At 40.7% G+C, this 27,406-nt stretch overlaps 1 protein-coding gene across 7 annotated transcripts in view; it reads right to left on the bottom strand.

Annotated features, from left to right (window-relative positions):
* The window catches only part of ADAMTS9 (ADAM metallopeptidase with thrombospondin type 1 motif 9), a 182,617-nt gene that overhangs the window by 81,483 nt on the left and 73,728 nt on the right, over nucleotides 1-27,406 (bottom strand). For all 7 annotated transcript variants that reach the window (XM_034658601.1, XM_034658604.1, XM_034658603.1 and 4 more), the window contains 6 exons: nucleotides 25,880-25,999; nucleotides 23,172-23,276; nucleotides 22,866-23,033; nucleotides 20,551-20,820; nucleotides 15,510-15,671; nucleotides 13,178-13,354 (listed from right to left, as the gene is read on the bottom strand). In XM_034658601.1, coding sequence (XP_034514492.1) covers nucleotides 13,178-13,354; nucleotides 15,510-15,671; nucleotides 20,551-20,820; nucleotides 22,866-23,033; nucleotides 23,172-23,276; nucleotides 25,880-25,999 — 1,002 coding nt within the window. The remainder of the gene's footprint in view (nucleotides 1-13,177; nucleotides 13,355-15,509; nucleotides 15,672-20,550; nucleotides 20,821-22,865; nucleotides 23,034-23,171; nucleotides 23,277-25,879; nucleotides 26,000-27,406) is intronic.

Here is a 27,406-nt window from a genome sequence, read left to right on the forward strand (position 1 = left end):
ATAGGTTGGGTATTTTCTATCTCTATTCTGTCTAGAAACATCAAAAAGTAAAAAACTGAAGATTCTCACTGCTGTTCCAACACAGTGTGTCTCGGTTTGATCCTGGTTTTCCTTTCTTTTCTTTTTTTTTTTAAGTTTCACTTAAGAAAAGGCTCTGAAAGTATAGGATATCCAGGGCTGCAAAACCAATATTAAGCCTGAGATTTTGTAACTGTAGAGTGATTGATAGAAATGAATCATTGCTACCCTCCTGTACCCTCTACAAATTAGTCACCACAAGCCTCTCTATTAAGTGGGGTAATGGTTACTCAAGTATCCAGGATCAGGTTGGGTAGAGAAAGACCTAGTTTTCTTAGTCCAGCAGACTTTTCCTTAAAAATGTACCAATTCTCTTCATACTAGGGTGCTGTATGATGGGGTGGGGGGGGAAAACCAGGTCCTTTCAGAGCACTGGTTGGGGAATTCTGGGTGACCAAGCCTAATTTCTGAGTTCCCTTGAAAACTATTCAAAACCAAGTGAATTGTTAAAATTGTTCTGTTTAAAAATGCAAATATTCAGCTCCCTCCCACTTCTGATAAGTAAAATAAACAAAACTGGGAACCTGGCTGAAAACCCTTGGAAAACACTCAGTTACTAAGGACTCGGCTTCAGTAGCTTTTAAAAAGCAGAGGAGAGCTACACTGGTTTCCACTTGGGCAAGAGTTTGTTTCTTTCATGTGTCACAAATCAAAATCAGTATTTCTAGAAATTTTGAAAGCCCTACCAGAGAAAGACAATGGGAAAGTATGAAGCTTGGGAGTCAGTCAGGTCTGGCTTCAAGAATTACTGACCACTGGGAAACTTACTTGCCTTCTGACAGCTCAGTTTTCCACCTGTACTATGGACATAACAAGGTCGATTTTGCAAAAATTTTATGAGGATTGGCAATCATGCATACAAAGCATCAGGCCGAGGGCTGGCTCACTGAAATGTTCAGTAAATGGGGGTCTTTGCTATTATTTCTCAACTTCCAGCCAAATTATATAATTATAATTAGGTTTATAATTCAGGTTATAATTAAGTAAAAGACAAACATCAGTTTCTAATTTTAAAGTGGTTTTTAGTCCACAGTTAGTCCATTGGAAATTTAAGGTCCTGGAAATTTAATTCTGGAAGGTGGCATTCTCTTGCTTTATGGAGAACCATCTCTTCTAAATTGGGCACCTGTGTACTTATTTTCTAATAACATTTTCTGTGGTCTTCCATTAAAAAAAAAAAAACTTTAATCATTGTGGGACAAATCCAATATTTCATTAGCATTTAGGTCCTGCCACAAAACTGAGGTTGATGACTGTGTCTTGGGGTTATTTTGCTTGCTTTTCCTCTACTGATGAGTTTCTCTGGTCCAAAAAGTTTGGAGTCACCACTAGCGTTTATGGGGCCATTGTTAGTGACCTTTTGGAAAGAGAAGTATTGAGATTGATTTTCATTCTAGGGCCATGAGATGCATCATCTCAAATGTTCTCTGACCCACTCTTCTCAGAGCTGAGCCTGCTATCCTGAGGGTATATAGGTATGTGCACGCGGGAGGTTGCAGTCAGTAAATATATAACATTTGCCTCCCGCTAAAGCAGGAAAGATTTGCAAAGTGGAAAAGGGAAGGTATGGAGAGGTAGGGCTTCAGAAACTTTCCTCCTCTGAAGCTCATGTACTGAAAAGCCAATTTAATGCCACATGTCTGGAGAAACTGATTGCCTACATATGACTTCTTCTTAAGGATTTAAAAAACCAGTGGGAAATAATTGACAGAATCGATGGTGAAAACCTGGCGATCTCTACAACATAACAGTTCTTCCCAGAAAGGAGAAAGGAACAATTTTATAATCTTGAAGACTTCTCTGACTTAAAAAGAAAATGGGAATTTGGTATCAAACACATTAAGGAAATGCTGCAGATTATACCCACCTAATGCCCATTAGAATATGGAAAGAAAAGTTCTGCTGTAGGAAATCCATACAACCACAGGGAGGAGGTGATGTTACCCCTCAGTGGAGGTGGCAACGTTTGAAGACATTTTTGGTTATTAAAACCAAGGGGATATATTATTGGCATCCAGTGGGTAGAGGTTAAGGTTGCTGCTAAACTTCTTACAAGGCACAGACCAGCCCCCCAGCAAAGAATTACCTGGTCTCAAATGTCAACAGCGCTGAGACTGGGATATCCTGATTCTACCTCTTTACAACCCATGAACTACTTTCTGTACCACTGCCTTAGTCTCCAATTAAAAACACAGTCTGCCACTTCCCAGATAAAATGCAAACTAGGAATTCATCCTACCTTTAAAAAGTATCCAAAATAAAAACCTAAATATACAATTCTGACACCAATTCCTCTAGCTGGACCACTACATATGCACAAATTCTACCATGGATGAGGGAAACATGGATTGCTTGAAACATAAAGCTAAAAGCAACAAATACATATGACCTATCAGGGCTATCAGAACAATCCAAATGTATGAACATGTTGGAGTAGCCCTTGTTTTCTTAGAAATGCCCATTCTTATAGATGCCTCTCTTTCCAAAATTGGTTGACTCCTGTTGACTTGCCATGCAGAATGTCTCTAGATTACACTGCACACATTTGTACACATTTATAATGACCTCCCTACCCCCCTCCAGAAAAAGGGTGAGTGACACCGCTTGTGGGTTTACAAATTCAGTCTGGTAAGACAACATGGAGATTTCATACTTTCAGCTTAGCCTTGAAAATCTTCAACTGACCTTGATGGCTTCCTGGAATCCCACATAATATTTAATGGGAAATTCAAGTCTCCAGAGAGAATTGTTTTCTGATAGCTAAACAGTATCATTCCACGGGGCTTGTAACTGTGACCTCAACTTTGATTTTTGATTAGGAGTCCTGCCTCTTCTCACCAGATGTCTCTTCAGGCTTTCTCAACCTTGGCACTATTTTAACATTTTGGGTGAGATAATTCTTTGTTGTTCGGGGCTATGCTGTGCATTGTAGGATGCTTATCCACATCCCTGGCTTCCATCCGTTAGAATTCAGGAGCACTCCTACCCTATTTGCGACATTTGTCCCCATCGCTTAATGTCCACTGGGGGGTAAAAATCACCCCCAACTGAAAAACACTGAATCATCCTAAGGTTTTCAGAAAGTCCAACAAGCTCTCAAAACTGAATTGATTTTAACTGACTTGATAGAGATGGGGCCAGAGAGCTTTTTTTGGTGGATAGAAGTGGTAAAGGGCCTGAACATCAGTCCAAGAAGGTCTCAGACTAAAAGGGCTGGGAAGTCCTGGTCTCTAGAGAACGTGACATGTACAATGTGAAACCAATCCCCACACACAGCAATGAAGATCTCAACGACAATGAACAAACACGCTCTTCTGGACAGCACTTCCTTCCTGACGTCATGTCCCTGACCTGCCACCGCTAAGGGGTTCCCGGATATTTCACATTTTATGACGAAAGGGAAATCATGATTTCACCAAAAAAGTTCAACTTGCAGTGAAATAGGTGAATTGGTTGGTTAAACGCTTTTTATTAAATGCAAGGAAAATAAACAACATACATTTTTGAAAAAAAGAAAAAAAACCTCTTATTTTTCAAAGGAATCCGGGCTTTACTGGGTAGCAGTAGATTAAAAAAAAAAAAAAAAGGGTGAGTGTGCATACAGCCAAGTATTTACTGGAATTTACTGGCAAGGCTTGCAGTGAAAGTCTGGGTTTCCCTGGGAAAAGGGGAGCAAAAAAACCCCACATCATTCCCAGGGATCTTTCATTTTAGCTGCATGGGTGGGAGGGGGCTAAGGGAGGAAGGGAGATGGGGAAAAGGAGAAGACAAAGTCATGGGAAATAAGCCAATAAAAAACTAGGAAAGATTCTGTTTTTGCTGAGCCCTGGCTGCAGTCTCACTTTTATTATTATGTGATAGTATGAATCTGAGATTAAAAACAGCTTCTTAAAATATGTCAGAATTTTTAAAGTCCTGAAATAAATCCAGACCTACTCTTCACTTCCTTTGAAGTAAAATACACACTCTGAATCTACGTATGTTTCTTTAAGAAATTTTAACAATAACTTTGAAATATATCAAACTTACAGAAAAATTTCAAGATCATCACAAAGAGCTCCCTTATCCAGGTTTCCTGATTGCCAACGTTTTACCACACTTGCTCATTCCTTCCTCCCTATACAATAATGGTGTATATGTATATACGAGCGGCTTGTAGACATAATGTTCCATTATCTCCAAAACTCTAGTTTCTCCAAATCAAGGACAATCTGTTACATAAATACCAAACAAGTCTCCAAGTCAAGAAGTCACAACTGATATACCACCAACATTCAGTCCTCTGTGTTTCTTTTAAATTATTCCCTCAGACAGGTTAGCACTTTACTTCCTTAGTTCTAGGCCAATGCAATTAGGATTTCAGCTCCTGAGTAGCTGGGCCCATTCATTTACTCATTCAGTTCAATACTGTTTATGTTCCGCTTTGAGGAAGACAACAAACTTAAACAGTGGGCCTGTTCAGCCCAAAGGAAATTAAGGTTTGGGACAATTAAATAAGTGATTTGGTTAATAGGTTTTTCACTTGAAATGTATTTCTTCCTCTGTTTTAGCTAAGAAGAAGAAAGCAAGCCCCCTGTTTTTTCCATTATATTTTCCCTCTCTCCATCTCACAAAGTTCCCAAACCATAGTCACGCCTTATCCTTCACCTGCCACGTGGTCGGAGGAATGTAGTGGTTGGGACAGTGAGGGCTGAAGAAAGGAACAGAACCCAAAGTGGTTGACTGTTCTACCAATGGGAACAGAGGAGACTCAGTGTTGCCCGAAGAAGGGCTTAGTTTTAGCTCAAGAAACAGTTTGGAAGACATCTCAATGCATTTGATGGGTTTTATTTCAACCAGAGAGCTTTCAGTGTAAACTCACTTTTTAATAAATTTTAATTTCATTATTCACTTGTAGGGCAGCAGACTGTGTTCTACAATAAACCTGATCACCACAAACATCTGCAAAACCCCTAACTGGCTTTAACAAAATCTGATCTATTGTCCCGATTATCTACAGATCCACTGAACAAAGAAAACACTTAAATTATTAGTTATTTCATTTCTCTTTGTATGTTAAAATGTCAGAAATATCACCCAGTGCATGTTTAATAAATATGGGATTCTTTTTTCCCAAATCTCCTAAAAACCCAAATTTTGCTCTTTACTTGGTTTTAATTTTAAGAGAAATAATTTTCTCGTAGGCATTGTTTTAGAACTCTGAACAAAACCTGTTCATGGCTCAGGAATTCCAGAATGTTTCTAATAGTTATAATATGGGAGAGCGGAAAATCTTAAATTTCCTTTTCACAGAGGTTGCATTTTACCACTTCACCAACTAAAGAGTAAAATGAGGGGATTACATCTTGGGTAAAACCTGGGGCTTGAAAGTCAGAAAGTCCCAGGTTCAAGGCCTAACTCAGCCCCTTCTCAACAGTGTGACCTAGGCCCAACTAGTTAACTTTTCTGATGGTGCTAACTTCATCAAGGAGAGGATTAAATTAGAAGATATGGGTGAATTGCTTTGTAGAATTCCTAGCAAAAAGTAAATGTTCCAAAATGTAAGTGATGGTTATAAAAAAAAAATCAAAGCCCTCCCAATAATCATGGAAAGAACTACCTTGTGCAAAATTAAATGAAGCAAAAAAAAAAAAAAAAAACAGCTCTTTTGTGGATAACTGAAGCTATCAGTTCATCCACTTTCCGAGATACTGAGAATTAATTTACTTATTTCCCATTTCAGTGTATAGCCAACCTGAGAGTGAATGTAACAGATTAATGAGCGCTTTTAAAAAAGGGACCACCAGAATGGTTTAGAGTTTAATTCAGATGTCATCCTAAAAGGACATACAACAACAACAACAACTATTTAGCCTCTGGAAAAGAGAATTGATGACATCATCATTCGATCTGCAGCCAATGTTGTTGCATACTTTTTAATTTCAAGGGGGTGCCAGTATGGGGCATGAATGTGAATAAATCCATAAGGGTTCTCTTAACACTGGGGAGGCTAAGTTTTGCCAAGCTAAATGATGAGAATCACAGGGATGGAGGAGACATCACCTCAACCCTGATTCTTCTGAAGTGTCTTTCAAACACAGCCCCATAAAGCTAAACTCCTCAACCTTTACCTACAGGGCTCAGTGAGTATGAAAAGCTGCCTTCCTGAACTTCCTTCAAAGAGGGAATGATCTCTTGGAATTCAAACTTCTACGAGGTGACTACCTGGTGTTTCCCATTTTTGTCTTCTCCTAAAAAAGCATCAATCAAGCCTTGCCCTTTCGGCCCATTGAACACATAAACACTCTCTCTCCTTAACTGAACTTACTGCCACGATGAACTTGAACTCTAAGATGCACAAGAGGAGAGTTGTTTTAACAGCTGCTTTTACACTGAGGCCCTGGAGTTACTACTCTCAAGACAGCTGGTTCTGATAAGCCTCTCTTTGCACTGTCCTGTTTTTTCTAATGCCCAGCTGTCAGGGAACACCCACTGAAGTGTTCCAAAACAAAGGCACAAAACAGGAGAAAGGCAGGAGAATGGTACTCACTTGGATGTATGGGCATCCTACCTAGGGACCCCTTACAAGCTGACATAGGGTTTTTCTCTCCAATTTACTTTTATAAGTTTATTGTGTTCTTAGCTAGTTAAGTATTAATTGCTAACGATGTACTATTGTCTGAGGTTGCCCTGTCCACTATGGTAGCCACCAGCCACAGGTGGTGTTGTAATTAAAATGAAATACAATGTAAAGTGCAGTATCCTTGTTGCACGTAGCCACATTTCAAGTGCTCCATATTAACCACATGGGGCTAGTAGCTTCCATATTGGAAAGCAAAAATAGAAAACATTTCCGTCTTTGAAGAAAGTTACTGGACTACATTGGCCAAGGCACATCCTCTTTCTAATAGGAGAAAGGGGAGCGGATCTGGCTAAGAATAATGGTGTCGTAGGCTCAGTCTGTATTGATTACTTTCCATACTCCTTCCTGCACACTCTTTTTTTTGGCTGCCAATGTTCCACTTTATAAATTTTTGGAAAGGGAAGTTGTGGTCTTTAAAACCACCCATGAAAATGATCCCACTTTACAGGAAATAAGACAACAAGAAGCAAAGACGGTGGCGTGGCAATCCACACATTCCAGATCTTTTTTATTGGTAATCATTAAATAACACAGGGGAAAATGAACCTCAGCCAGGACTTCCCACACTTGTGCGGAGGCTGAGAACCCTAGCGGGGAGGGATGGAAAGCCAGGCCCTCTGCTTATCCTGGCTCTCAGACCACTGAACTCATGTCTGGGTTTTAATGTAAGGGTGATTAGAAGCACACTCTCTGATAGAAGGTTTTTTTAAAAGTTCTATGCCACCAGCCAGGGAGCGTTTATCCCTGAAAATGATTGTGTAATTGTAAATTTAAAAGGAAAGATAGGAATGATAATTTTTATTTAGTGAACAAAGATCATTAGGGACCATGTGTGTTCCTCTAAGAGCAATCTGTATTTTTATTTTTATGATTGTAATGAGGCTGCCAGGAAAAAAAGTGTCAGTTCTTTAATTACATGTATAATTGGTTTTATTTGTTTCATATGATAGTTGCTCATTCTCCATTTGAATGTATAGCTCTGACTTGTTCACTGCTGTATCCTTAGCACCTAGAACAGTGCCTGGCTTACAATAGGCACGTAAAAAGTATTTGCTGAAAAATAAATGATGACCACAGCCCCCCCCCTTTTTTTAAAGGAATGACCTAGAATTGTTTACTCCCTCTCCATAAAATAAATCTTCCTCGACTGCCTTTACTAATCAGGATTCCCTCCCAACCAATTAGACGTGGACTCAATCTCTACCTCCCACTCCACATTCCAAAGTTCCCATTCTTTTCCGTTCCAGAAGGACAATTCGCTGACGTGAGTCAGTGAGAAGACCTACACTCCTCCTCAGGGTCTAATAACCCTCCTATCTCTGCTTCCCCCACCTTTGGACTTTTAAAAACTGCAAAAATAGAAATCTGTCAAGCTATCATGAAATATCAGCTGTCAGGAAGCAGGAACAGAGTCTCACATAGGCATACAATCACTGTAAACAGTGAAAACAAAAAAAGCCAACTAAGTTTTATCTCCAATGAGATAGAATCAGGCCAGTGTTTTGCTTGTTTTGATTTAAAAAAAAAAACTGTCTTATTTTTAATACTCTGTATTGATAGAGCCAAATAATGTATTTCTTATTTCTTTTTTTAAAAGGGCACTAGCAGTATATTTGAGATGTGTCTTCATTAGTAAAAAAATCTTATGTTTATAAAAAATGCATATGCATTTACTGTGATATTCCTTATGGTCAAAATAGTTATATCATCCTCCTAATCTGGCTAATGTGATAACATTAAAATGAAACAGAGATGTTTTGCCATTCCCCAAACATAACCAGTTGTTTGAAGTGTTTATAATCACTGGTTAGGGGAATTTACCAAGACAGAAATAAATTTGGATTTTCTGTGGCTGGAGTCAAATGGACAATATCAATATTAGCTAAATAATGTTGGGGTTGATGCAGTCTGAGTTTTAGGTATACCCTTTATTGAATATCAACAGGAGTTTAAAAATCCCATTCAGAATAGAGGCTGTTTCTAGCACATGAAGCAGGACTAATATCGTCAGTATACCGACACTGACATCTTACCATAGTAGATAATCACATAGTCAAACGGATTCACAAAACCACCACCCTCACGGGTAACATGGGGGCTAAATGTGATGTGTGTTCGCTTAACTTGGCTTGGTACATATTAAATACTCGGTAAAAGTTAGCTATCGTTGTCTGCTTTGGAGAAGTTATCTTATTTCACACCTTCTATAACCCTCAAACTCACATAGGGACTTCCTGATGTTGGTCCTTCCAACTCTCAATTACCAGACTAAACCACATGTAAAATGGAGGCTCAACAGGGGCACGTGGGACCAAGAGGCATCAGGGGTCATCTTTACAATGTAGAATTTTTTCAAAACTTCAGGCCCTCTTTAAACTTCCATGTTTACTGCAATCATATTTTATTTTTTTAATAAGAAATTCTTTCTGAAATGTGTTGCAGGTGAACAAATAACAAAACTGACAAACATTGAAGTCTTTTATGGTTCTCTGAACACGAAGAATGAGGTGTGATCAAACTTGTGCACATTAGGTTACTGTTTTCCTGTCCCTAGCTCTTCTTACACGTTTAGAACCATTTCTTTTAATCACTTGTTTTGTCTTCTGGCTATGTTTTATCATTATCTGTAAATTCAATAAATGGAGCATTCATATTTCATAGTTGAGACTCAGTGAAGCAGGACAACAGTATTAGAAAAGAGAAAAAAAACAACAAAATGTTAAGCCTCGTATATTTTTGTTTATATCACTAAGCATCATTTCCAATTCAGAATTTTTTTTAAGTATCCCTTTTTTTTTATTATATTATGTTAATCATTAAGTATCCCTTTAAAATACACATTTTAAACTACCCAATTACATAAAGCTTGCCGGTTGGCCACTCAGGTTTGGGAGAGGGACGGTACAGGTTGGAGGGGATTTACAAAATTAAAATGTATCTTTTTAAAACTCAAAGAAACATATACATGCATTCTAATTCACATAGCCTATTTGCCTTTACAGTCTGCTGATAAACACTGATTTTTAAACATTGTATATAAAATTAAATAACATGGAAAAAATAAATATGCTTTATTATATAAACACATAGAAATCTGTACTGCTCAAAATATTCAGATAATACTAGGCTTGGCGGCTCAAAACTGTCTTCAGGAAGTATGGCAGTGATATTTACAGTCTTTATTTTTGCTAGAGATAGATGCAGTGAGGTGATAAAATACTGTTGTAAGACGTTTTCTCTTCCTACCTAAGGAAGCTGCAAACTTTAATATGAAAATGAGGTAGACACAAATTCATAAGTTGGCCAGGCAGAAACAAAACCACAGTTCCTTCGTGAGCTCATAAATTCTCATTATTCAGGTCGACAAGCATTATTCCAAAGCACCTAAAGCAAGGCTCAGAGAACACTTTCAGGTTTGTCGTGAAAAACCCCAACAAGCAGGTTCTCCTAAGGAGAACCACGGTCTCCAAGATGATCAGCAAGCAGATACACAGCGCACTGCGGAAAGGAATATTAGAGGACCTGCTTGGAGAGGTGACACCACCTGCAACCTGTTACTTTCCTTATCTCCATGGATCTGCTTCCTGTCCAATGCTGCGGATTTTTAACCTACTCCCCGCTGCGGTTTGATAGCACAGAGCGCTCTTTCCAATGTATTCTCTAGTGATGGGACGTGTGAACCCCCTCCTCAGCCTGCTCCCAGGACTGACTGCAGGAGCCAACGGAAAGGCGTATCAGTCAGTGTAAGAACCTTATTTTGAAATCAGCACATTACCAAGTAAGAGTGCAAGGACACGTTCAAAAGAGGACAGAAAAGGCTGGAGTTTTAGAGGATGTTTTTCATAATCATGATTCTAAATCTGGAATGACACGAGCCAGAACGAAGGGTCTAAAACAGGTCCTTGAACCTGCTGTTCACCAAAGCTTCATTTTAGAGACTCTGGCAGCCATGCTAACAGTGATGTGCCGTTTCTTTCCTAAATCCTGCTCCTTAGTGACAATTGTGGAATGAGGCCATCTCCATTTTGACCTTGGCAAAGCCCTACTCACACAGCAGCAGGTGCTTCTGGACACTCTCCCTAGTGTGTGAAAATCTGGGGAGAGAAAGCAATCCTACTGAAGGATGAATTGCTACCCCTGGTCTCTAATAAATCGAGTCGGCTTTCAAGAGAAAGCAACGTGTTAGCACCTCCAATACACTTTTTGTTGTTAATTTCACTGTCAGTTACAATGATGAAGCACCATTGGAGTGGCTTTATGGCTATTAACACGATTCACTGAGGTATGCTTAAATTTAGAATTGCTCAGAAATTGTACCAAAGCATCCACAAAAATCAGCATAAAAGTAAAATCAAAGTCCTACAGTAAGAATCTGAAAGACTGCCCTCACACACATATATTTAAGTAATATATTGCAAATGTAGCTATTTAAATAAAATGCTTTTGATTTCCTTTTTTAAAAATCACCATTAGAAGCCTTGCACGGGTGGCTTTGCTCCTAGACTGCAGAGGCATTTAAATATATACTCGAATAGTGATCACTTTACAAAGGAAGCATTATAATCATATTGGCAGCAAAAATAGTTTCAAAATCCATGTATTCTCTTCTGTGTATAACAGAGCATTAGCATCTCTTTCTCTCTCTTTTTTCTGTGTGCGTGTTTCAGAAAACTGTGTGCAGGCCTAAGAACAACAACTACAATAAAAATCTTAACGTTTTCAGCTAAATTGGCAGGTCATATTTTATGATTTAAGCATGTAAGCTCTTAAAACATCTGTGGGAGAGGGTGGTGATCCTGCGTAAAAACAAAATGAGTGGTATTTAAGAAAGCATTCAAGGAAGAGAATGCTATGGAAACCAAAAGAACATACATTATACATTGTATATAATGTGTATACATACACGTAAATGTATACAATATGTAATGTATTATGATCACACACACACACACACACACACACACACACACACACACCCCCTCTGAAGGTTAGGGGATATTTTTTGCTCTAAATTAATGAAACGCAACTTTTTAGAGGGCTAGTCGTTTCTGAGACACAACTCTGATGCGGTGTTGCTGTTGGCCGAGTGAACAAGGTAAAAATACAATGGGCTCAAGAGGGACAATTTCGTGAAAAATAATCTGTCGTAGGTGACTGAGCGAAGTGGGGAATGCCGGAGGATGTTCCTGACATTCCACAGTCATTTGTGATCTTTTTCAAAATGTTCACTTTGGGAGGGTGGCCAGTACTGCGGACAAAATGCTTCGGGTGAATATACATCTGACTCCGCGTGGCATTTCTTAAGCTCTTGAATGAAAGCCTGACACCCTTGCTAACTAGTACCAGTAGAGACGATACTCTACATTTCTCTAGCTTTCTACTCAACACTAAGTACAGCAGTTACAGAGCTAGGTTCTACCTGCAGACACAACCTCAGACCCTGAAACCCTTGGCTCTTAGAAGCATCAACAGGTATTAGTCATTTCACTTCAGTTCATCTGCTCTTTATCTGGTTTCAAGAATGGTTAGGACTTTTCCTCCGAACCCTATGGAATAAAAAAGGCTTGCGGATATAACTTCATATACTACTAAATTCAGATTCAGTGCAATTAATGTATTTACAGAGACATTTACTCTATTTACATGAACCAGCCCTAACAGCTCCACAGATTATAACACAACTTAGCCAAAACACTGTTTTGACATAGCCGACCTTCTGTTTGCCAAGAGCTGCCCCAGAAGTTTGCATAGTATTTACAGTAGCAAACCTGTCTCGCGATGTCAGCTAAGCAGATAGCAAGGGAAGCCTAGGACTGAAGCAAAAAATCATCTCGCGATGGGCTTTGTGTCTTGGGGAAAGAGAGAGAACATTTTGGATACCTTCAAAGGCTCCAAGTCATTGAGTCCAGTGTTGTTGGTCTTTCGCGTTTCACAACGATTTCAGTCTATTTGTGGGCACAGCTTTGGTGGTCATTATGTTGACTTTGTACCCGAGTCACATAGAGGCAAATTATAGTCATGGAAGTAAAAACTGCTTTGGCCTCAATATGCAGGTATCTTCCCCCAAATGTCAAGACTCCCATAGTTTAGGAAAGGAAAGAATGTCTGCTATTGAGTTGTCTGCTGAAATCACTTTGGAGCTTAATAACTACATGAACTTATTTCATTTCTTTAAAATATCTATATAGACAGTTTTGCTTTTCTAAAAACAAAACAAAACAAAAATGGAAGCTACTTCTTGACATTGGCCCCAGGCCTATATGAGGTACACGTATTTCTGTAAAGTCACTTTGGCAAAATCACAAAACATTAATTCTGTCGTGTGTCAGTGTGAAGAAAATCATAGACCACAGCCCAGTTTCAGGGATGCCCTTGTGAGTATGACAACTGTCTGTCGCAGAGGAGTGCCCCAGAATACCTGGGAATTGGGTCTGTTAGTTAAGACAGTTTGGTTAACAAACATTAATAGGGCCGTACCGAACTCCAAGGGCCAGTATTCCACGCAGCGTCTGGAGGACAAGCATGTGTGTTACACTGCTCACGATCTGGAGGCTTATCGAGGATTTCACAGCTCAAGTCTGGAAACTGTTCACCACTGGGCCGCTGACAGACCACCAGTCTTGTCCGCAAGCCTCCACCACATAGCTTAGTGCACTGGAAGAGGAGAAAGCAAATTTACAGTCACTCTGAGAAGCCAATGACAAATTATAGCTTCTTTCCCAAAACAGCAATTTCTTCACCAAATTCTATCACGGCATTGGGCAAGGGAAGTCTGTAGGTGGGCCCATGCTGAATTACCAACATATTTATATACAACAGACTAGAACTGTCTACCTTGATGTTAGACACAGTTCACTAAGTGTGTCCTCTTCACCTGTACTAAGTGCTTTTACAGGCATTCTCTCATCAAGAGGAGACTCTAATTATGTGCCCCATTTTACAAATGGGACAAGTGAGCTTAAGAGAAGTTAATTAACTTGATCAAGGTCAATGCAATTGCAAGTGACTAGGATAAGGCTGCAGCCATTTCTTTGATGGATATGAAACGAAAAATCAAACAAACAAATAAAATTCCCTACAACACCCAGTACCAAATAAAGGATATAATGACTCAGTGGGGTTTATTTCCTGGCAACTTCTAAGAAGCTGTCACCAACTTTTGGCTCTTCTGTGACTCCAATCTCCATAGAACTTTATGACGTTACGATATTTTATGCTCTCTCTGAATCCCAGGAGAACGATGCCTTTCCCCGGGGATGAATAAACAACGTGGTGGGAATGTTGGATAAAGTTCTGACTCTGGCTAGACCCAAACTTCTGAGGCAGGAACAAGTTGTATTTCTTGGACAGTGCTGCTGTGCTCACTTCCAGGAACACTGACATTTGGCTCTCCTGCTGTGTCAAGGCCAGATCTCCCACAGAATTTGGAATGATCTGGTCTGTGCTGACAGCAAGCATCCCAGTGAATGCGTGTACTCTCCTGGCTTCGGTCCAATTACAGAAGCTTAATCACGGGCCCCACAGGACAGAACTCCGTGAGGAGTTTTGGGAAACCCATAATACATGAGTCTTGAAGCCTGACTCCCCCTTCCTGCCTTTCATCAAAGCCCTCCAGAATGACGTACTACCAACCAAAGTCAACAGAACACTCTGTTATGACTGTCTGTGACGACTAGGTTATGTGAAGTGTGACACGGGATTTCGGTTAGCCAGAAGTGTGGACTAACGTGCCCCTCCATCTCATTTGTCTTTTTCCCCCTCTTGGCACTGGGGTCTCCAAGATGTGAATCCTCATGTTTTATTTTATAAATTTTACAGTCAAGACAGACCAATGCAACACGCTCTAAATATGTGCTCTCCCTGTGGACTCAAGAGTAGAGAGATACATTCTTGGTTAATTACACACAAAACAATGAGCATGTAAGCTCTACCCAGAAGAGCGGCTGAAAACCCTATTTGATACTACTACTAATGATAAACATTAGTAGCAGCAATGATAACAATTATCATTATTATAATAGCAGGTAACTCTGACTGAAGACCATGTGCTAGGTATTTGACATGCACTATCTCATATAATAGTCATGAATTGGTGCCATTATTATTCCCATTTATAGACGATGCTATAGACATGGCGAAGTTATACGATTTGCCAGGGCCGCAAAGCTGATGAGAGTCAGGGCTGGGAAAGGAATCCAGTTTTGTCGACTCCAAACACTCTACTGCCCCTCCTTGGTCATAGGATGCCACTCTTGAAAGGTAACAGCTGAAGAACTTTATTAGTTGGTATTATACAGCGAATTATTCTCTCCCACCATTAAAATGCATCACCTCTGATGGGAATAACAGCACCTATTCATTCTGGTTTCATCAAGGATTTGAAATACTAGGATTTGGTTTCATTGAGGATTTTACACATGCTATGGGAACAAGAGTCATCACAAGCACCCCAAAACTATGAAAAATATGGAAAGGCTTTCGTGGACCAATTTAGCACGTATTTCTGATTACCTTAAAAGTGTCCATATTTTAATCAGCAGAGGTTAACCCACAATTTAACCTAGATTTTATCCGCATGCTTTGCTAATTTTCCCCTCCTATGTATTTAAAAACTGTCTCTAATTGGTAAGAAATGCACTCTTAAAATAGTCCAGAATTAAAACAGGTCTCCTAGTAAACCCCAAATCAAGAAGCTTTCACTAGGACTCATTCTTCGTCCTTAAAATAAACTATAAACGACAGCACAGTTTGGTCAGCAAAATTGCTCTGTTTTTTCCACAGGACATACAAACGGATGGCTCTCTCTCACCTCTCCCCAGTTGCCATAAGCCCACTGAGGACACGGGCCAGATTCACAGGCTCTTTGCTCATCGGGTTTTATTCTCTCCACGCAGTCATTTGCGGTGTATCCGTTTTCATCCTGACACACAACCACACGCCGCTGGGACCCACCGGCACAGGTACTGGAACACTGAACACATCAGACATCAGTCAACAGGTGAATCCCCACCTCGATCTGCAGCTTAGGGACACAAAGGCAGCTGGTTGGAAGGTCAGAGACAAATGTGACAGAATGCGTTCTCAAGTCGTCCAGACAATGGACAGAAAGCCAGCACGAGAAATTCCCTTCTGTGGGGCTATTTCCTGCACATGCCCCCTGAACCCCCGGACAGCAGAAACAGGGCTTCTCCTTTGCACAAATTGGTATCTCAGTAGGTGTTCAAAAGACGCCCCATGAATGATAATGTCTTGTGCTTTCCAAAGCAGTCTCATTTATTGTCTTCCTTTAACCCCTCTGCATCCTGAGAAGTACAGAGGTGTTGATGGACACCACAGTCTACTGAGAAACTCTTTTCTTTTCAAAATCCAAGTGCTTGTTTAGATCCAACATTTAACTTCCCTTTCAACACAGGGTCAAATTACATGCCTAATGACACACCAGTTGTTGAAACTGAGCTTCCATATTAACCCATTCAATTACCCAAAACATCATGGAATGTCACTTAGACATCATTTCCTCGCAGGGAATGTTCCCTTCTCTCCCTTCACAATAGCCTCAACCTCAGTGGCAGATGGCAGCAAGATGTGTTTTTTAATTTATTTTTTTACCTCCACAGGACCTTAATTGGATTCCATATTGACAAGCCTCTCTTCAGGGGCACTTTCTGTCTACCGTTCTCCCTCATGGTTGTCACAGAATTATGTTTGCATTTCAGCTAATTTCCCACACAAGCTTCTCATAGCTCTCTTGTCTACGTCTTGAGTGTTTTTCTCTTTCCACAATGCCCTTATCTTTTCAAAACCAGTGTGTTTGCTAGTATCCTTCACTCTGACCCTTAACTTGTAAAATCAGTTTGCCTATAAAAAAACCAACTAGTCCTCCAAGCAGTGCAATTCCCATGAATTACTTATTAAGCCTCCAACTGCACTGGCAACAGTTTTTTTTTTTAGCTCTGGGTTCTGATGGCAGATTTGTGCTTTCTATCGAACCCTAGCTCAAACCAGGGTTACTTCAAAATACCTGCAAACAGTGCTTCTCGCTGGTCAGCTTCTTCCAAATAAAGCTGTGAGTGTATTTGTGGGCTTATTGCCTTGGACCTAAGTTAAATTTCTCTGCCTATACTGGACAAATTATGTGTTACTTTAAAATACACTGGGTTTAATTTTAAAATGTTGAACAGGAAAACAGATTTATGACTTCTCTCTGAGAAAATGTTTAGGCAATTTCTGATTTATAAAAATTTCATCTCTATTCTCTGAGGATTCTGATATAATGACTCTACCTTGAGCATACTTGTCTTCTGTTTTTAAACAGCTTAGGACATCATAGAAAGCACAAAATCATTATTTTAATTGACTTTGGGGACCAGAATTTATAATGTTAGGAAGGAACTTCCATATTGTAAGTACATCTGTAATATATATTTTGGCTCTTGAATATTTCCCTTGATAATACAGTCTTGTATCATTCTTTTACTATGTCACCAATGAGCATTACTGCCTCAATGAAATGGTAAGCTCCTCGAGGGAGGGTTCAATATCATAACTTGTGTTTCTGCTAGCTCCCATAGCACCAATCACAGGGCATGTACACCACTGCCTGTCCAATTAAAGTTATTGGAAACACCACCTCTATAAACCATATGCTACCCTCCCTCCAATATGGCTGACTGGAGCAGGGCCGGTCACCTGATCTAAGGCCAACCAATCCATTGTCTACCCAGTGACCAATCAGATGTTTCCTACTGAAAATCTGACCAAAGAGGCAGAGACAGCGCTTAGCTGGGGCCAAGGAACTACACTGCACAGCCTTGAACTATCTGAACCTAGAGCTTGGTTGGGTCTTTATAATCCCATGGACAAGTAAAGTGTTACACATAATTTTTCTCCAGGTTCAATTTGGCCTTTTTTTTTTTTTTCAATTAGTAGGGATTCTTAGTTCTATTCCATGTCACAGAATTTCACTCTCTACTTCTTTTGTTAACAATCTGCCTGTCATTTTTTAAAAAGATTTTATTTATTTATTTATTTATTTGAGAGAGAGAGGGAGGGAGAGACAGACAGAATCTGAAGCGGACTCTGCACTGAGCACAGAGCCCAATGTGGGGCTCGATCCCACTACTGCAAGATCATGACCTGAGCCAAAATCAAGAGTCAGACACTTAACCGACTGAGTCACCCAGGCTCCCTGCTGCAATCTTCCTGTCCTTTTAAGATGACATATTTTCCTAGGTAAACATTTCTTTGAATAAAACCTGCACCCATCATCAACACTGGCCGAAATAAGAAAGAATGGTCTTAGCAAGAGCAGGAGGGGATGGATATCTGTTTTTGTTACCTGCCTAGCATACTTCCCCTCATATCTGGAAGCCCAATTCTCCTTAAAGGAACCATTTCTTCCCCAGTGGGTGTCATCTTGGTGGGACTATCTGTTAAAATGCACTGCCCTTCCCTGGCCAGTGAGTGGGCTGGTAGAACAAGCTGGCCTAGGAGACCTTCCTGAGAATTTGAAACCTGAGCAGAGTGGGTGAGAGTTAAAAAGGATTTATTAAGACAGAAATTCCCTACAGTAATTATCCTCTAATCTCTGCTCCATCTAGAGAGGGGTTGGCAAGACACAGCATGAAAGCCAAATATGACCCGCTGTTTTATAAATAAAGTTTTATTGGAACTTAGCCATGCCCACTATTTATGTATTGTCCTACACCTGCTTTTGTGCTACAACAGCAGAGCTGGTAGTTGTCACAGAGACTGTCTGATCCACAACACAGAAAATATTTACCATCTGGTCGTTTGCATAAAAGATTTGCCAACCCCTGAGCTAGATCCCTGAAGATGCTCTGCCCTTTGTCTCTACTGGGGTCAAATGAAAAGTTTTGTTTGTTTTATTTTCACTTGAAAGAGTCAGCTGCTTTTCTTTTGTTTACAACCAGAGACTCCTAATTGGTAACAAGGGGGAAAACCTCACACAGGGTTCAGGTTTATGCAGAAATGTACTATGAAATGAGGTTTTTACTCCAGAATCCACTGAAACATTAGATTCTCATCCTCCAGTGTTTATGATTCTTTGCCGCCTTTCCTGCCATGGAAAGCAGGAAGAATCACAGTTTGTGTACAGCACCAACCAAAGATGCCTGTACATTCCACACACTCCTGGGAGCAGGTCAGGCACATCAAGCTAGAGCTGAAAAAAATCACATTGTCCATCTTCAGCCACACTTGACTTAGGAAAAAAAAAAATCCCCAAACAAAAAACAGGCACAATGAGGCAAAGAATGGTATTGCCCATTGCTGTAAAAAGGTTACTTAATCCTCCCTAATTGGGAACACTGCCCAAGGGCAGAATCATTCAATTTTAAAAGAATGCATCATCTCCAAATGTAGTCCTTAGTAAGAAGAGCTTTAAATTTTTTTTTAAAGAGTTCTAGTGCTATCATTAGAATATGCATGTGAGTTTTGAAAATTTTCAACAAGAAAAATTGTGGGACACTCAGTGACTACATCCCTTGATCGCCCTTTAACTTCTCTGAACCCAAATCTCTTTTACCCCAGGCAAAAGAAGCCTTAAAGCGGAGAGCAAGCAAGGAGAATGAGAGCTAAGGTCTTGGGCAATGGGCAGATGTTCTGCATACAACCAATACTTGTAGTGGGTGAAAATGCTAGGTGGCTAATCAGTATTCACAGGAAAGGAAATCTCATTTATTGAAACGTAACCACTCTGGGAGCAGACAGTTTCCTTCTAATGCTTTTTAGTTCAGAAATAATTAAACACAATTAGTGGTATAAGAAAGAAACTAATAGTAAACAATTAAAACAAAGAGCCCGGAGTGATTACTGGACACTTTCTAATTCCCCACACCTAGGCAGGGTCCCTTGCTAGCTTACCCCTCCTTTAGTTCCATTAGACATGTCCAGTATTCCACAATATAACAATTTGGAGGAAATTATTCAGTAAAAAAACCAAAAAGATTCAAAGCATATTTTCCCTGTGACTTAAATATCTTTCAAGGTCTTCCTAATGCGAAGGACAATGATAAAAATAATGAGAACGTTCTCACTCTGGGGGGGGGGCAGTGTGCAAAGCACTTTATTGATAGCATCACATTTATTTCTTACCACAACCCAGAAGAGCTGGAATTATTGTTTACTTTGTTTTACAGATGAGGAACCTGAGGCCCATGGAGAACAGGGGACCCACTACAGACCTCAAAATTTGAAAGTGCAAGTCTTTGGCTCAAACAGAGGCATCTTCACTCAGAGTCTGTGCTGTTAGCCATTCAGTTATGGTACTTCTTCCCCAAGCACAGAATTAGCTAGACTAGTGTGCCCCCCCCCGCCCTCCCCCCGCCCCGGCCAAATCCAGGACAATGAACTACTTCCACACATTACACAGTGACCGTGCCACTTTGAGACTCATCTGGAAAATAGCAAGAAGGAAAATGACTTTCCTAAGAGCTCCCTTTCAGAAAACTTCCTCTGTCCTTTTAATTTCTTTACGGGTGGGAGCTGCCTGCTGCCCCAGCTTCTGGGATTCACCATCATATCATCATGGTCTTCCCAGCACCGCGTAGGAGCCAGCCTAGGAGCCACGTGATTGTGTGGCCCAGCTGTCACACCCCCCTCCAGCCAGGTAAGGTAGCGCATAGGTGCCTGCAGACACTATGCGGGACGCCTTTTCGGGGACTGCAATGAACCCATTACTGTGCACCCGAAGCAGATGAAAATGAACAATGCCAATCCCTTGTGAGAAAAAAGGCTTCAGAGGTGTTTCTAATCTGTTTATCTCCCAAAGCTGAAAGTGCGAGAAAGAGAAGAAAGAAAAAGCAGCGAAGCCTTCAGGGAATACTCACTGCTCCCCAGGGGCCAGTCCTCCACTGGTTTCCACCAAGCACATGGGTGCGGCTGGGGCCGGCACTCCGGGGGCCGTAATCCTCACTTTGGAAGGGGTGCTGAGCGAGACCACTGTCTGGGGTCTGCTGAGGGCACGGTGATGTGGAACAGTCCTGGTCGGTTTCTGGGATGTAATCTGGGTCACACTCACTCTGATCAATCACGTGGTCACTGTAGTTGACACATACCACTTGCCGGGTGGCCCTGCCTTGCCCACACGTCACGGAGCACTACGTTGAACATCCAGAAAGAGAAAGGATTGGTCACTGGCAGTCACAAATCCATCCTTGTGCATTTTCTGTGAATGGCCCACTGCTCACCCCGCTGCTCAGGCCCAAACCTTGGTGTTCTCCTTGTTTGCTCCCTTGTCTTTCCACCCTCCAGCCATTTCACTGAGAAACCTGTCAGCTCAGGAGTCACTCTACACCCCCAATCCAGCCACTTCCCATCATCTCCATGGTCACCTGCCCTGGCCAGGACTACTGCACTGGCTTTTTTAGCTGGGATCCTGCTTACAATCTGGACACCCTCCACCCCAGCCCAAGTCTGTTAATGTATCACAAACCATGACCCTTACAAATAAAAGATCAGTCCATTCTCTCCAGTGACTTCCCAATTCACTTTGAATAATGTCCAAAGTCCTCATCTTGGCCTGGAAGGCCCTCTGTAAGGCCACTGGCTACCTCCTTGACCCCTCTCCTGTCATTCTCCACTTACTGCACTCCAGCTAAATTGGGCTTATGGATGTTTCTTGAACATGCCTAGAGCTCCCTACTCAGGATCTTTGAACCTGCTGTACCTTTTCCTGTACAACACATGTCCATTGGACTCACTCCCTCACTTTATTCGGGTCTTGCTCAATGTGCTGTTAGGCCTTCTTTGACCACCTTGTCTAAAAGCACGTCCCATCTTTCCCTATGCCCTTATTCTGCTTGACATTTTTCTAGTACATGTCAGCATATGTTGCTATATATATCTATTTCTTATTTTGTTCATTGATTGGAACCTCCTTTGGAATGATCTCCATGAAGGCTGGGGCTTTATTATTTGGTGTTCACTGCTTTTTCTGTACTAAGCTTTTACAAATATCTGGTACACAGACAGATGTATTTGATGGATTGATGGATGGATGGATGGATGGATAGACAGACTGAAAGCTCAAGGCATGAAAGTGAGGTTATCTACCATTTATTGAGCACCTACTTTGTACTAAGAATTTAACATAAGTAATCTCAGATAATACTTACAACAATCTGGTAAGGTAGGCATTCTTCTTTGGTCTTTTAAGAGAAGAAATTGAGGCTCAAAGACTTTAACCAGACTGCTCAAGGTCATGCAGCCAGTAATGGCAAGATCTGGATTTTTACATGGCTCTCTTTGAATCTACTGCTCAAACTTCATACATACGTTATGATATTTATCAAGATATTGATTATCTATTTTCCTTATGGCCTCCTCTCACCTATCCTAAGCTTTGTATATCCTGGGCTCTGGGATTTTTGCAAGGCAGAAAGCAGGAACTGCCTAAAGACAAAGGTTTTCCTTTTTTTTAAGATTTTATTTACTTATTTATTTATGTATTTATTTGAGAGTGAGAAGGAGAGAGAGAGATGGAGCATGAAGAGGAGCAGAAGGAGAGGGACAAGCAGACTCCATGCTGAGTGCAAAGCCCCATGCAGGGCTCCACTCCATGGCCCTGAGATCATGACCTGAGTGGAAGTCGAGTTAGACGCTTAACTGGCTGAGCCACCCAAGTGCTCCAAGAAAGGTTTTTCTACTTTTATAAAAGCCAATAAATGATGCCTGGTGTGCACAGGAGGCCAAGCCCATGGTACCGGGTGAGGATTCCTGCTTCCCACTCTTGATAGGGAAACCAAGAGCCACTGGACTTCAAGGACTTCAAGAGACTGAGGTTACAGGAGGCATCCAGACGCCAGGTAAGAGGCCCTCTCCTTACTTCCCTCTTCTCCCTGGCACTTTTGGTACTCCACCAGCCTATTGCATTCTCATGTGACTCAATTAACACAAGGTTTTCCATTCAATCCAACAGGATGGGGCAAAGGAAACTATACACTGATTTACACATTTTAACAGCATCTATTTCTTGCACGTCTGGTTAAGATTCATACCAGCTGTCCATATATGAGGCAAAATAATGTAGATCAGACTAAGTCCACTTGTAAAATAATACCCATTGACATCTGGGACCTGTCACTAGTCATTCTCTTATGGTTCCCCCAGTCATTTCCCCATTGCAAACAATCCACTCGCTTACAGGGCTCCAGTCCAAAGCCTTCCACTGCCCACAGGGGGTCACAGAACATTCTTCCTTTGCCACTGGTCTGGGCAGGGTTACGCAGGCGCTCTCGTCAGCCACAGAGCCGTCCTCATCCCGGCAGCTGACGTATCTCATCCGAGTACCTTTCCCACAAGTGGCGGAGCACTGGGTGTTGAAGTAAAATAATGCAGGTATGTTATTTTGAAACGACGATTCATTGGACAGTAACCCACTTCCTATAGTCATGTCAGAGAACCTTGGCCTCCCCTTCCACCCTCCCTATGTCTTCCATCTATTTCTTACTGGTGTCCAAGACCCAAATCGCCACTGGGTTCTTGGTGTACTGTGTGTGCTTCTCCTTGGTTCCGGGGCAGCAGGGGGAGGGTGACAGGACGGTAATTCACAGTCCTAGATGGGAGAGAGGGGAAAAAAGCCAAAGTTACCTTGAAGTCTATGCACACTTTAATGGGCAAGGCAAATAAAATTTAAGGGCTAAGAATTCTAAGACCTCAGATTTCTCTGTGATTCTGGGCAAATCACATGCCATCTATCAGCCCCAATGCTTTCACCTATAAAACGGGGTATCTCATCTGAGTCCCTCTGTGAGTGCACTGATATAGGGCAGGGATTTCCTGAATGATGTTTAATACCATAGTTATTTGCCTGTTCATGTGGAAAGAGAAAAAATTATTGTAAAATGGCACATCAGTTGGGTAAGAACAGGGTATCCTTTTAAAACGATCAATTGTGAATTTTTAAAAACTCTGAAGACCAAATTCTGTTCTCATATTTCAATTAATTTCCTAACCAGAAGTTGCTAATCATGAACGGTGTTCCAAGTTTCCCCAAAGAGAACTCCCACGGAGCTGATGGTCAAATCTAGACCTAAGAGTTGCCAGTGCCTGGAATGTATATAGCCCTCCTCGACCACTCAGAGGAAATCCCTGTAGTGAATTGAGGTTATCTCTGTGTAGGTAACATTTTCAGATTTATAGATGGAAAACAGAAATGAATACTTGTCCAATTTAGCAAATATTCTTTGATTAAATACATATCCATTAAATGCCTGAGATGTGCTGGGCACGGTGCAAAGTGGGACGAGCTCGGTGCTGAGCCCAACATTAGGGAGCTTACAAACTGAATGGGGAAATTCCATTACTTGGCTCCAGACCCTGCCTATTCTTCTGCCCACGGTCCAAAGAAGCCCACATGAAACTTTTCCCACAGTGAAGAAATTGTCCATATGCTTCAATTCCATCTGATATTAAGGAACATTTAGAGAGAAATGTATATTTTGAATCTCTAAGGGAGTTGCTAAATCCTCACCTCATGATAGTTTAGATGTAATAGCTAACATTTCACATGCATTTAGCTTGTGGTTTAGAACATTTCAGTAACGTAAAAAAAAATGACATGGGTCACAAATAGTGTTTTATCATTGATCAACGACAACATGAACAATAATGCTGTATTCATTTACTTTTTGACACTCTTCATCTGTCAGCAACACATGCGGAAATGCGCTCAGAACGGAAGCAGGACATCGGCCAGATGGGGCCTTAGAGCATGAGCTCTGGGCATAGTCAGGGTTCAAATCCTGTCTTTGGCAATCAGGAAAACTGATTTACAAACCTAAGCCTTCTCTTTCCATAGGCTCTTTCCATAAATGATGCTAAAATCTAGGCCCACGAAGAGGAAGTTGCTGGTAGTGATTGCCAACTGGCTCTCTTGAGAAAAAAGGTGTGCGTGTGTGTGTTTGTAGCAATGTATTTATATGCACGCACAAACACGTGCATGTATATTTATCTATGTATACAGATGTTTGTTTGCTTATCGTAAATTTTACTGATATAGAGGATGGATAGCATACAATTTACATACAACACTATATACAATTCTTTCTTTTAAATTCCGTACAGTCAATTGAGTCTCATAGAATACTTTCACCGATTTTTGTTGAACTCTTGAATCTGTTGCCAAAATATGGTTGTAACTGCTGAATAAGTGCAGTTCTAACATGAATGAGAGTTGATATTTCATACTGAGGAGTAAGGTGACAGGGACACAGGCAAGATCTATGTCAGAACTCCATTCATCTACCAATGACATGAGTGACTCCCACGCCCCAAGCAGACAATGATTTCCAAATGCCAGAAGGATATTTTCTTAATTTGATGTGTTATTTACAATGTAGCAGCCCTGGACTTGACTCTTTGAAGCATAACCTATGCATAATCTATCATTTTCTCTATCACTCTTTTCAGTCTAAAAAAATAATTTAAACCCTGAATTATAGCATTTGCTGATTTCTGTGATTTCTGTACTCTCACCACAGCCAATTTCAAGCTACCAGTGTGATGTGATGAACACAGACTTGGGAAGAGATGGGTAATAGCTCACCATTATTTAGTATTTCCACCATACAGATACATATGTAAATGTAAATCCCCTCAAGAGCACAGATAATAGCAAAATGGAGTAAAGCAATGAGAAAGTGATAAGGCTGGAGTATTTATCAGCTTTGTTTTAAATACCATCTATATAATTTTAGGTTTATATTTTCAATTTTTAATAATGCCTATATTTAGCAACCAGCTTGCAAAATTCCTGAAAATTTACCAATCAGCTCTTGCGAGCTGGTGCAGACCAGCTCCAGCACACTGCTGTCCAAACATATGACACTATCTGCTAAACCTAGTGTTGAAATCATTAAAAAAAAAAAAACTGAGTTCAAGAAAACAAAACCAAACAATCAATATTTGCTATCCAATAAAAAAAATCAGAATCAAATCTCCATGCACTTCAAATAACCAGAGAAGAAGGAAACAGGCATATCAAAATATTCGATTCAAGATGTAGCAAACAGGTACATCTGGACAATTTAGTTAATCAGCTGGTTGCTCTACCTACATACTTATGTAGGAAAGGACTTCAATTTTGACTCAACCACCGGGCAGTTCTAGTATCTGAGTGCCCAAAGCCAAGAACTGAGCTGGACAAAGGGGACTTACCTGGGTATCAGTTGGTCTAGTTGCCGCATTGCAGTCATTGTCATCTACCACGGACATGTAAGTCCCAATGATGCATTTCACTGCTCTTAGCTGGTATCCTTGTCCACAAGTGACACTGCACTAAGGGAAAGAAATACAACAAAAGGTATGCACATTTCAGCAAATTTTACAAGAAAAAAAATTTTCCCCCATAGTGGAACAGAGGGCTGGCACCCAGAGAAATTAAGGAAAAGGGAACAATCCTGCTCTGCACAAATTATATTCATCACTTATCACTTTGATGCATGGAATTATTTCTACCTCCCACTGGAATTATATTTGTAGGAGTTCAACTCCTTGACTGTGACTCGACACATCCCTATTTCAAAGCTTACTACAAAGCTACAGTGATCAAAACAGAATAGAATAGGATTGAGTCCAGCAATAAACCCATACATCTATGGCCCAATGATTTCCAACAAAGTCTCAGCCATTCAACGGGGGAAAGAATAGTCTCTTTAACAAATGGCCATGGGACAAGTGGCTATCTATATGCAAAAACATGAAGCTGAACTCCTAACTCAGGCTATACATAAAAATTAACCCCAAATAGATCAAAGACCTCAACATAAGAGCTAAAACTATAAAACTCTGAGAAGAAAAGCTTATCTAAAAGCTTCGAGACATGGGACTTAGTAGTGATTTCTTGGATATGCCACCCTCAGCACAGGCAACAAAAGAAAAAATAGACAAGTTGTATTTTATCACAGTTAAACAATTCTGCATCAATGGACACCATCAGCAGAGTGGAAAGGCAACCTACCATGGGATTGGAAAGAATAATTGCAAATCAAATTTCTGATAAATGGTTTAAATCCACAATATAAAGAACAATTATAATTCAACAGCAAAAAGTCAACCTCATTAAAAAATAGGAAAAGAAGCACTATTAAACCGTACACTTAAGGGGCGCCTGGGTGGCTCAGCCAGTTGAGCGGCCGGCTCTTGGTTTCTACTTGGGTTGTGATCTTGGGTTGTGGGATTAAGCCCCATGTGAGGCTCTGTGTTCAGCACAGAGTCTGCTTGTCCCTCTCGCTCTCCTATTCCCCCTCTGCCTCATCCCCCCCTCTCTCTTTCTCTCTCTGTAAAGTGGATAGGTAAAATCTTTAAAAAACAAAAAAACAAGCAACGAGCAATCAAACAAAACCTGTACACTTAAAATGGTTAAGATGGGGGCCGCTTGGGTAGCTCAGTTGGTTAAGTGTCCAACTCCTGATTTTGGCTCAGGTCATGATCTCCGAGTGGTGAGATGGAGCCCCACATCAGGCTCTGTGCTCAGCGTGGAGTATGCATGAGAGTCTCTCTTTCCCTCCCCTTGCCCCTCCCCCGGCTCATGCTCTTTCTTTCTCTCTCTCTCTCTCTCTCAATAAATAAAATCTTTAAAAAAAAGGTTAAGGAGGTAAATTTGATGTGATATGTTTTTTGACCATAATTACATTTTTTTTAAATGGGCAAAAAGTGTGAATAGACACTTCTCCAAAGAAGATA

This window comes from Ailuropoda melanoleuca, chromosome 4 (genome assembly GCF_002007445.2).
Source record: "Ailuropoda melanoleuca isolate Jingjing chromosome 4, ASM200744v2, whole genome shotgun sequence".
Lineage (NCBI taxonomy): Eukaryota > Metazoa > Chordata > Mammalia > Carnivora > Ursidae > Ailuropoda > Ailuropoda melanoleuca.